The 11,727-nt window shown below is 29.3% G+C and overlaps 2 protein-coding genes across 2 annotated transcripts; one reads left to right on the top strand and one right to left on the bottom strand.

Annotated features, from left to right (window-relative positions):
• Nucleotides 1-7,002: 7,002 nt before the first annotated feature.
• On the top strand, nucleotides 7,003-9,086 carry LOC117929572 (30S ribosomal protein S21, chloroplastic). Its single transcript, XM_034849887.1, has 2 exons — nucleotides 7,003-7,505; nucleotides 8,762-9,086. The coding sequence occupies exons 1-2, from the start codon at nucleotides 7,054-7,056 to the stop codon at nucleotides 8,874-8,876; spliced, it is 567 nt and encodes a 188-aa protein (XP_034705778.1). The 5' UTR covers nucleotides 7,003-7,053; the 3' UTR covers nucleotides 8,877-9,086.
• A 117-nt stretch (nucleotides 9,087-9,203) lies between these two features.
• On the bottom strand, nucleotides 9,204-10,674 carry LOC117929571 (uncharacterized protein At4g15970-like). The gene is made up of 3 exons (XM_034849886.1): nucleotides 10,599-10,674; nucleotides 10,066-10,428; nucleotides 9,204-9,988 (listed from the first exon to the last, which is right to left on the bottom strand). The coding sequence occupies exons 2-3, from the start codon at nucleotides 10,381-10,383 to the stop codon at nucleotides 9,506-9,508; spliced, it is 801 nt and encodes a 266-aa protein (XP_034705777.1). The 5' UTR covers nucleotides 10,384-10,428; nucleotides 10,599-10,674; the 3' UTR covers nucleotides 9,204-9,505.
• Between the last annotated feature and the right edge of the window lie 1,053 nt (nucleotides 10,675-11,727).

The raw sequence follows: 11,727 nt of genomic DNA, 5'->3' as shown, positions 1-11,727 counted from the left end.
CACCAAGAACACGATAAAGTTGTGTGTGTGTTTTTATTTTTTTATTTTATGTTTTTGAGTTTGAATTAGTGAGATTAAATCCTTTGTATCTATATAAGTATAAATAATTTTTACCAAGATACTAGTGTTTCTTAGAAAGACCTTAATAATTTGTTAGCTAAATTTGATCTTATAATTAACAAATCTAATGGTCAAATTTATAAGATGGATGTACGGAATAGAACTAAAAACCAAAATTATGTAATTGATTTAAGAAAATCTTCTTTCAAAAATAAAAATTTAAATGGTTCTAAGATTTAATTTGATCTCGAATTAATTTTGATTCTAAACCTTAGATTTTATAATGCTATCTCTCGAAGATTCAACACAGGACTATGAAACTCTCTAGAACAATTTCCTTTGTTATATTTATTTTATTCGTATTTATTTGTTTCTCATAGTAGGTGAATTATTTAGCAGTTGAGAGATCCTCTGTGATTTTTTACACCTAGTTTGTTACTCGATGGTTTTTCCATATTATACCCTACATATGGCATGAAATTAAATTTATTTATCTATGTATGAGATTTTTGCTCTTACTAAATAATTAATGCACAAAGACAAACAAAAAGTAGTTAATAAAGAATTTAATCTAAAGATTGATTTAGGGAATACCTATTCACCCTTTTTAGATAGTTTCATTTTATCAAAGCTAAACATAAGTTTTGAATATATCTCATATGATGATATGCATATTATATAACTTTTTAATCATATTTGTTTTCATTATTTTGTTGGCAAGTGGAAATTCAAAACCAAATAAGATTTAAAAATTTTCATTTTCAAACAATTTTTAATTTTTTTAATCAAACACATTTTCAAGAATAGAAAAAATAGGAAATAAAACCTATTTTTAGAAATCTTTTTCAAACCAAATGCAACCTAAATTTTTTTTGGTTCTCTTCATAGCATGTTGAATAATTTTTCATGCTATATCATATCAAAATCAATTAATTCTCAACTAATCTTCTAAAAATTATAATTGTAAGAGTGTTTAGGTATTCTAAAAAGTTCTAAAAGTGCTTAATATTGATTTTTTTTAGGAATTTAGTGAATTATTTGAAACTCTTTGTGATTATAGAAAATCTTAGTTTTTGAGACTCTTTGAACTTCCTTACAACCGTAGGGATTTATGGTTTAATTTAAACTTCCTTATAACTAAAGAAATATATTTTAGGATGTTGGGTAGTAGAATTTAGAGTTTGGTTTTTTTTTTTTATGTGTGAGGTCCGAAAAAGAGAGCATTTTTGTTGTTATTTTGATTTTCTTTAGGAACTTTGTTTTCTTCTCCCTTTAAGAGTATTTTATCATTCTTAACTTTCTTATATTTTCCGTTTTTGTGAGGTATATGCGAATAAGAAATTAACATGACTGCATAAGAAGTAGTTTGACTAGGACTAAATTAGGTTTAGTGAGGCTTTTATGAGTTATGCGACCTCTTTGTTTTTCCTCACAAAATTATTAAAGGTCGAGATTGTTAGTGTATTTTGTTATTTTCTTATTAACTAGATGCAAATTATTTCATTGGATTTTATCTCTTTCAAGATAACTTCGAGCTTTATCGTATTCCGAGTTGTATTGCTATAAAATTAAAAATAAGTGTGTATTTATGGTTGGTAAAATTTTTGGATGACTAATACAGGAAATTAGGAGAAAAATTACTTTGCATTTCCTAATCCAATTTTTGTTATATTTTAACTCCATTTTTTTGTTAAGTTTTAAATCATGTTTATGTCTAAAATTAGTGTTTGATTTTAAAAAGCATTTTTTGAAAAGTTAAATATATTACCCAAATTTCTTCTTCTTCTTCTTCTTCTTCTTCTTATAATAATAATAATAATAATAATAATAATAATAATAATAATAATAATAATAGGGTTATAAAATATGAGATTCTGTACTACTATGGTAACTTGTGGATGATCATCTATAAATATATTTTGTAATTCCCTATAAAAGAGAGAAACCCCTAATGAAATTCCATTGAGTTTTCTTATGCATTATATTTTCTCTTTCTTACTTTCTTCTTCACTCACTTTGTTTTATAACACATTATCAGCACGAATAGTCTTTACAAAAGAAATATAAAGATTTTTCTCTATTTAAAGAAATAAGAAAGACGTTCTTATCTTTAGAAAAATAGAAAGACGTTCTTCCATTAAGAGAAATAGAAAGACTTTCTCTCTTCTTTATCATAAAAAGATATGTGATAAATTTATATTATAATTTTCTACTTTATTACCCTTTGATTTTCTATTTTTACTTATTTTATTCGAATGCATAAATATGTACAATCCTTATAACAAGAAGTTATAGAATAAAATGATAAATTATAGGATAAATTCATAACCAGAAGTTATGAAAAATATGTACAATCCCTGTAACCAGAAGTTATGGGATAAATTATAAATTATAGGGTAAACTCATAACCAAAAGTTATGAAAAATATGTGCAATCCTTATAACCAGAAGTTATGAAATATATGTGCAATCCCTAGAATCAAATGTTATGGGGAAAAAAATTATAAAATTACAAATGTATGACCAAAAGTTATGTATATGATTCCTAATTATTTAATTTTAATTATAAGCTAGATATAATTGGAAGTTATACCAAACAATATTATATAGCCAGAAGCTATAAAATAAATAAATAAATAAATAAATGTTCATAACTTGAAGTTATATACAAATTTACATAATGAAAGTTCATAACTCGAAGCTATGAAAAAGAAATATATATATATATATATATATATATATATATATATATATATATATATATATATATATATATATATAATTGATAAATTCTAGGTTATTATATTTTTTAGATATTATTTACTTGAAATATTGTTAAAGCATTTTATTAATAGTTTATTATGATAATTAAAATAATTTTTTTTATTAATATTATTCTATATATATAATTTTTAGATAATGTCAAACCTTGCAAAACTTGAATTTGTTGCTCTCGAGGGCAAAAACTACTTATCTTGTGAATCTTTGAAATACCATTAAAGAAGGAAATGACGCATCCCTACAAGATTGCGCCATAACTTTGATATTTATCCGCTATCACATTAATAAAGGATAAAAGGTGAATACCTTATAGTTAAAGATCCTTTCATCCTTTGGAATAATCTAAGGAAACGATATGACCACCAAAAGATCCTTCCAAAGGCACGCTATGATTGGATGCACTTGAGATTACAAGATTTCAAGTCTGTTAGTGACTACAACTCGACCTTATTCAAAATTAGCTCACAATTAAAATTATGTGGAGAAAAAGTCACTGAAGAAGATATTGCTGCTGCAGGAGCACATTTGAGGCATGAAAAGTCATAAATGTTTTTTTCAAGCATATCATATTTCGTGACTTTTTCTCCACATAATTTTAATTGTGAGCTAATTTTGAATAAGGCCGAGTTGTAGTCACTAACATACTTGAAATCTTGTAATCTCAAGTGCATCCAATCATAGCATGCCTTTGGAAGGATTACGATCTTTTGGTGGTCATATCATTCCCTTAGATTATTCCAAAGGATGAAAGGGTCTTTAACTGTAAAGTATTCACCTTTTAATCCTTCATCAATGTGATGACGAAGGAATATCAAAGCTTTAGCGCGATCCTACAAGGATGCGTCATTTCCTTCATCCAGAACCCAAGATAAGTAGTTTTTGTCCAAAATATCAAGAGCAACAAATTCAAGTTTTGCAAGGTTCAACATTATCTGAAAATCATATATATAGAATAATATTAGTAAAAAAAATATTTCAATTATCATAATAAACTATTAATAAAACACTTTAACAATATTTCAAGTAAATAATATCTAAAAATATAATAACCTAGAATTTATCAATTATAAATATGAAATATGAATTAAAACCTATATATATATATATATATATATATATATATATATATATATATATATTTCTTTTTCATAGCTTCGGGTTATGATTATTTTATCATAACAAAAATGTGCAAATTAATATATAGCTTCAGGCTATGAATTATTTTATGTAAATTTGTCCATAGCTATGAGTCATGAACTTTCATTATATAGATTTGTACATAATTTCAGGTTATGAACATTTATTTATTTATTTATTTTATAGCTTCTGGCTATATAATATTGTTTGGTATAACGGTATAATTAAAAATAAATAATTAGGGATCATATACATAACTTCTAGTCATGCATTTGTAATTTTATAATTTTTTCCATAACTTTTAGTTATATGGATTACACATATTTTTTATAACTTCTGGTTATGAATTTACCCTATAATTTATAATTTATTCTGGTTATAGGGATTGTACATATTTTTCATAATTTTTAGTTATGAATTTACCCAATAATTTATAATTTATCCCATATAACTTCTGGTTATAGGGATTATATATATTTATGCATTCAAAAAAAAAAAAAAAAGTGAAAATAGAGAGTCAAAGGGTAATAAAGTAGAAAATCATGATATAAGTTTATCACATACCTTTTTGTGAAAAAAAAGAGAGAAAATGGAAGAACATCTTTCTATTTCTCTAAAGAGAAGAATATCTTTATTATTTCTTTAAAAAAATAATGTCTTTCTTATTTCTTTGAATAGAGAAAAATCTTTATAATTCTTATTTTACTTTTTATTTTTATTTTTCAAAAATACAAATATCCATTTTTTTTTTCAAATTCAAATTTAAATCTTGTTACTGAAATCTATTAATGGAAAAAATAGTGACTTGATTTAGATAATGATTCTCTTGGAAAAATTCATCACAATTTTAATTTTTGTTCTTAATACATTCAATAAAAAAAATCATTGTTTTGCATTAATATGGTTTCCAAAATCTAAGTTTTAAACAAAAATTTTTCTTGAATGGGTATTCAATTCTTGTGATAATAATTTCAGTTAAAAAATTTATTATTTAGAGATGATATAAGTTTTTCTATATGAAAAAAAATGGATGATAATTTATGTTTTCATTTTTATTAATTTAATTAATAGAAGACTATTAATTCCCCACCTCCAATTTTTGTAGATAGAGATGTCCATGTCATATAAAATTAAGTACTATTTTACAATGTTTTCAGAATCGGATCGATTATTGAATCGGAAACCGTTCACGGTTCACTGGTCAAATCATGATAGAACCGGTGACGTCATAAATATACATTTTATAAATTATTAAATTTTAAAATAATTATAAAAATTAAAATAATAATTTATATATTATTTAAAAATTAAAATTTTATTTGAAAATTAGAAAATTAGTTTCAAATTAGAAATTAAAATTAAAATCATAATTTTAATTTAAAATTTAATATTTATTTTTAAATAAAAAACTTATTTTAAAATAAAAAATTTATTTAAAATTGTAATATTTTTACCATTAAATCATATTTCATACATATAAAAGCCATTTTTTTTAGTTTTTACTGTATCTCCCACCTAGAGTCCCCTTCCTTCCTTCCTCAAATACTCATTTTAAGTGTTTCCATCCTTCTTTATTTACTTCCTAATTTATTTCTCTCAATTTTTAATTTATCTCTTATTACTCATATTCAATTTTTTTTTTCTCTTTGTTTAGGTTTACTCTTTCTTTTTCTAATATCATACTTTTTCTAATTAAATAAAAATTAAGTTCTTGATATATGAATTGGTATAAATAAAACTTAATTATAGTATAGTTTAAATTACCATTATTATTAAAAACTAATTCAAGATTTTTTTAAAACTAATTCAATAAAACTTAATTATGGTATAGTTGAAATTAAAAGAGTGGTTAATTTTACAATTTGATAGAGAATTGGATGTTTAAATTTTGAACATTAGAAAATATAATGACACCACAAACGGGAATGGGTTATAGCTGGCTAGAGGGGGTTTATAGCGGCGATGGGGTGGCTTGTCGGCTTGCAACAATGCGATAGGAAAAAGGTGACTCAAGCGACGGTGTTATGGTTGGTGGAGGGAGATTTTGCATGATGAAACGACCGACGATGGGAGCGGTGTGTTGGGGGCGGGCGTCGACAACTGTGGTTTGGAGAGAGGGGGTTTGGAAGGAGGTTTTATATCCTCCAAAACGGCTTCGTTTTGATGTCAGAAGCATCAAAACAACGTCGTTTTGACGCTAAAAATAAAAAATAAAAAATTAATTAAACCATTCGATTCAACTGGTCTGATTCGGTTCAACCTGTTTTAGGTCTAATTGACCAGACCGGAACCATGACCGGTCGACGATCGGACTGACCCGCTTGGTCCGGTTTTTAAAACCATGCTATTTTATATAAATTAAATATAGATTAAAAAACATTTTGTTCTCCATTTTTAAATGGATTAATTTAAAAATAAATTATTTTTTCCCATTAATAATTAAGAAATAATTTTTTTTAATATAAAATAACTATTGTTCTATATTAAATTCAATAATGATTAAAAAATTGTTTCTTTTAATTTTGAATTTTATAATGAAAATTCATTTATATTTATTAGTTTTAAATTAAGAATTTAATTTAATTTAGGAAAAAATTAAATGTTTTCTCAAAATTTTCTAACAAGTTAAATATAATATAATTTAATTTAAGAAAAAAATTAATATGACATCTCTTCATATTTATGAAATTTGAAATCTATTATCATCTTATAAGATAAATAAAAATTTATTTATTCCCAAGATTTTAAATTGAGTGAAAATAATTATTTTTAGATTAAAAGTAATATTTTTAAAAAGATATTAAGAAGTAATGTTAGAGAGAAATGAACATTTTCCGAAAATTAAAAAATAAACTATAAAAATTAAAAAATTTAGTGTTTATTTAAAAATGAAAAAAGAATAGAAAAGTAATTTATTTTTATTTTTAAAAATTAAAAATAATTTTAAATACTAAATAAGTTATTTATAAAATAATTTAGGTCCAACGGGTCTGACTCGTCTGACTCGTCTGACTCCTCACTCTCCCCTCATAAACAAGGGATAAAGTTCAAACCCAAAAGACCACAAACCTCGTCCATGGCTGCCTCATCATCTTCTTCAATCTCCAACTTCCTCTCCTTCCTCCTTCCCTCTAAACCACCCCTCCCCAAAACCCCGCCTCCCAATTTCATCTCTCCTCCTCCCCACGCTGATCCTCTTCCCACCCTTTCCGTTTCAGCACCGCCCCCCTCCCAATTCGACGCTCGGACACCCAGAGATGGGCTGCTTCAGCGCTCTTCTTCCTCCGATTTGATGGCCGTTGTGTGCCCATCTCTTGCATACTCCAACACCCTTTTCTTCAAGTCGGCCTACAATGTTCAGGTTATTGTGGAAGACAATGAGCCGGAGGAGAAGCTCCTGAACCGGTTCAGGAGAGAGGTGATGAGGGCTGGTGTTATTCAAGAGTGCAAGCGCAGAAGGTTCTTTGAGAATAAGCAGGATGAGAAGAAGCGCAAGACCCGCGAGGCTGCTAAGCGTAATCGAAGAAGGTTTGGGTTCTCTTTCTTTTTGTCTCTCTTTTTCTTTGTTTGGTGGCTGAGAATATCGAGGAAAAGATAATAACTTTTTGAGTGTTAACATGAAACATTCACTTTAACTTAGGCGTATAGTTGTATTAAGATAAGGTTCAATTGACGCTAGGTTTTCGTTTTCTTGAATCCCTTGTAATCGAAATTTAATTGTTCTCCGGACATTATCTCAGCAACCAAATGTTAAACTAGGCCTTTAAGGAAATTGTGCTTTCTGGTTACATTTCATGTTTCTTACCATGTGCTTTCTTCTGATTCTGTATATCTGATTGCAATATCTTTTTCCATGGAAGAATTCTGTTTTTGGGGTACTCTCTTTGGTTGAAGAATTGCTTCCTATTATCACCAGTAGTTTAATCTGGTGATGTTTTGAAGAGTTTGCTTGAACATTGTGGTTTTACTGTTAGGCGATTTTGATTTCACAGCTGTTATCTCTGAAAATTCCCTTCATTTTTTTTCTGAGTATTGAAGATGATGTTGCATGTACCATGAAAATTGAATGGAGCAATTGTGTTTACATTGGGTTGGAGCTAGAATGAGGCCAGAGAGGAAAATTGTAGCAATCTGGATTTGGTGAAATTAACCATTTCAAATTTGCACCTTCACCTGCAATGGGGGCTGCCATTTTCTACCTTGACCTCAATACATTGATGGATTTGTCCATATGATTATGTGTAGGTTAAAGTTTTCCGGGTGACATACCTATATCCAGGCCTTTTAGCTTTTGCTTCCCTGGGTTGCTTGATTAAACTTTTTGTTTCCATATTGGATTCCAATGTAGGTTATTTTGCTCCAATGAGATGAAACAACTAAGTCAGCACTTGGGTTGTGTTTGGTTCCCAGAAAGTTGAGGGAAAATGCAAGAGAAAGAAAATAAAGAGGAAAAGTAGAAAGAAAGAAAAATTGAAGGAAAATAAAAAATAGATTTAAAGTTTATGAATTATTTTCATATCCTATTTCAAACTTATTCAACTTATTTAACCCTTCTATATGAAAATTTAATAATTTAAAAGCATATAAGTTTGTTACTAATTTTAATTATATTTGACTTCAATTCGTATTTTCCATAGTAAGACCAAATATGATAAAATCATTTTCCTTAATATGTTTTTTTTCTTAATATTTTTGGAGAAGCAAATATAGCCTTAGGAAATTCGTTTGTTAGATCAACATTGGCAATGATTATTTACTGCTTGTCTGTTCGACTTTGTCACCAGGCGCCCCCAATCAAGATTTTCAACACAAGATAGCAAGCAAGAAGGCTCCAAGAACAAGAAGGATGATGACGAAGAAGATAACTGGGAAGTTCCTGAAGGAGACCTTCCTTTTTGACCGCCCTTGGCTCTCCTTTTTCCCTTGTTGGTTTCCTTTTTAATTGTGGCTTTGTGACAGGCAGTTGGTTCATGAAAGTGTCATTGGAGACTCATGTTCTTTAATATGCCCAGTAAATGACTCCTTTTTTTCTTTATGCACTGCAAAGTTTGTAGCTTTCATCCAGAATTTGAATGCAAAGCACTTGTACTGCAGGGTAGTTCTGATTTATCTTCCTGAGGTAGAATAAGGCATTTGCTTTTGGAAATAGGGTTGGATGTTTGGGTGGGAGAAATAGTCAATCTCTTCTTGTCCCAATTGGCAAGGGGAACAAGATGGGAAGGCTTTTGTGAATATAAATGGGCCAATGAAGGAAACAATGGGTAACTGAGTTTACCGTTTCACATGAAATGGGATTAAGAAGGGAGCTTTCATAGCAGGTCGCACGGATAAACTGGGAATGATGCCAGGTATTTAGGCCCTATTTGATAATTGAACAATTGAACAATATTTATCATAGGAAGGGAGTGAGTCATCACAAAGAGGCTTTACTCTTATGTGCCATATTCTTGTGTTCTAATTGATGTTCTTTGCAAGCCAAATCTTCCCAGGAAAACACATATGGGTTGAGTTTGGGATAGGGAATTATTCTATTTCTCCTTACATTTGCTTGGAACCCTCCATGAAGAACCCGGAGTCGAAAGACTGGTCATCGAGTTTCTCCAATCATCAAGAACAAGCCTCAGATCATGTACCTTGCTCTCCAAATCCTCACAGCAGTTTGCATGCATGGTATGCACCTGCCTCATATCCTTGTTTGGCTGACAAAAGCCACTGAATTGAACTGTGTCCAGATATTTAATCCGCACTCTCAACCTGAATTGGACAACCTCATCCTCTTTGATCATCTCCAATACGGATTGAGCATCATGGTCGGGATGCAGAACCATTGCCACCTCCCAATATTTCAAAAACTCGACTGAAATATCAGTAGATTTCACAAAAAAGAATCCTCTATCTGCCTTGTTGCTTGTACTTTTTGGGTCACCTGTATAGACCTCACACGCAATCGTGAGGTCTTGAATAGGGTCAACGTACAGAAATGGATTCTTGAGCCACATCACATCCGCATCCTGCAGCCAAAGTTCAATGCAAAACTCACAAATCACCAGTGAGTTGAGATGAGTCCATGAGCAACAAAAGAACTTACCGTGAAAACAAAATTGTAACCCAATTCATCGACTTCACCCAATAATCTGATGGTTCTCCGACCAAACTTAGAGCGATCTGGATGCATCAATGGCTTCCTGGCAACGAAGTCTTCTGGGGTCGGAAGGGGGAAGCAATGGGGATGCATGGCCTTGCAATATTGAAAGGCTTGATCATCAGTAGTGACAATCACTAAGTGATTCAAGAGCTTCTTGGTTCCAACACCAACTTTGAAGCTCTCAAGGAAGAGTTCGAGAACAGAGCCTGGCCTCGCCCAGGCTTGGTCTAGTATGGTCAGTATGACAGTTCTGTCCGGCATTGATGCTTTCCTTAACAATTCAACCAACTTGGGAGGATCTATATTCTGGCAAAACACAATACAAACATCAGTTTTCCTCTGTTGTAAGTTCTATTCACATATTGGGCCTTTAGAATTACTTGTATACAGAGTCGAGTTGATCATCATGTACCAAACAAACAAAGAAAAAAGAGAAAGAAACCCCAAGAAAATCAATAGAAAGACGGATATCTTACAGATTGATCCTTTCCAAGCAAGGATTGCCCATTCCCTGGGGCTGAATTAAAAGAACGAAACAGAATCAGACAAGCAAAGATGACAACCGATAAGAGTAATAGAAGACGTGGGGGATTAAGTTTCTTCATCACTAGCATCTTTCTGGGTCTGTGGATGAACATTGAAAAAGTTTTCCATGGTCTTCATACAAAGATTATATATTAAAACAACATTGAAGCTGTAAATGGTGATATGGATATGGTGTGGCCTTTCTGCCAAACTAGAAATTAATGACAAGAAAGGTAATACAAATGGGAGGGATTTCTTTCGATATCATCTGATCATCATTTGCTAATATATAAAATAATAAAAATAAAATCTATATTTTCTTTTTTTAATAATTTACCAGTACTAAAAATCTTCTTTATTGATTTTAATTACAAAAAGTATAAAATAAAAATATTTTTACCAAAATAATCGAAGTGGGATTTCAAATAAATCAAATATTGAAAATTCAATCTTCAATTCTTTGGTTTTCTCACAGGCTTTAGTCTGAAAAATGTGTCAACCAACAGCTAAATGAAGAAGATCATCTGATATGTTTCTAATTCCTAAGTGATTATCTACTTGCTTTGTTATCTTTTTCCATCTTTGTTTGTTTGCCTGATGAGAAAATTAATAAAACAAACAGTTGGTTTTAAATTCTCAATCAAATGGTTTAATATTATTTGGTTTTCATTTCCAACAAATATAAATTTGGCCTTGGTGTGGCCAAATAGTTGCAACTAATAGGTTGGTGATATAGGTTGTGTTTGGTAGGGGCTTTAGGAAACACTTTTACTTGGAAAAGTGTTTTTGATAAAGAACTAGATGTGTAATAAAATTTAGAAAACATTGAAAGTTTATTTGACAATGATTTTGAGAAACATTTTTAATCTTAAAAGTGTTTTTAAAAAATAGTTAGGTGTCCGACAAAATTTAAAAACCACTTCTTAAAATATGAAAAATCACTTATAATATTTTTTTTTTAAAAATACTTGATATATGATTCTTCTGATAATATTTTTACAAAAAATACTTTGAGTGCAAACACTTCCCACGTAAATGCTTCTTGTTTAATTTTTGCAGGTATATCCATATACTTGTTAT

The sequence above is a fragment of the Vitis riparia genome, chromosome 14, assembly GCF_004353265.1.
Source record: "Vitis riparia cultivar Riparia Gloire de Montpellier isolate 1030 chromosome 14, EGFV_Vit.rip_1.0, whole genome shotgun sequence".
Taxonomy (NCBI): domain Eukaryota; kingdom Viridiplantae; phylum Streptophyta; class Magnoliopsida; order Vitales; family Vitaceae; genus Vitis; species Vitis riparia.
This window is presented reverse-complemented; position numbering and strand designations above follow the sequence as displayed.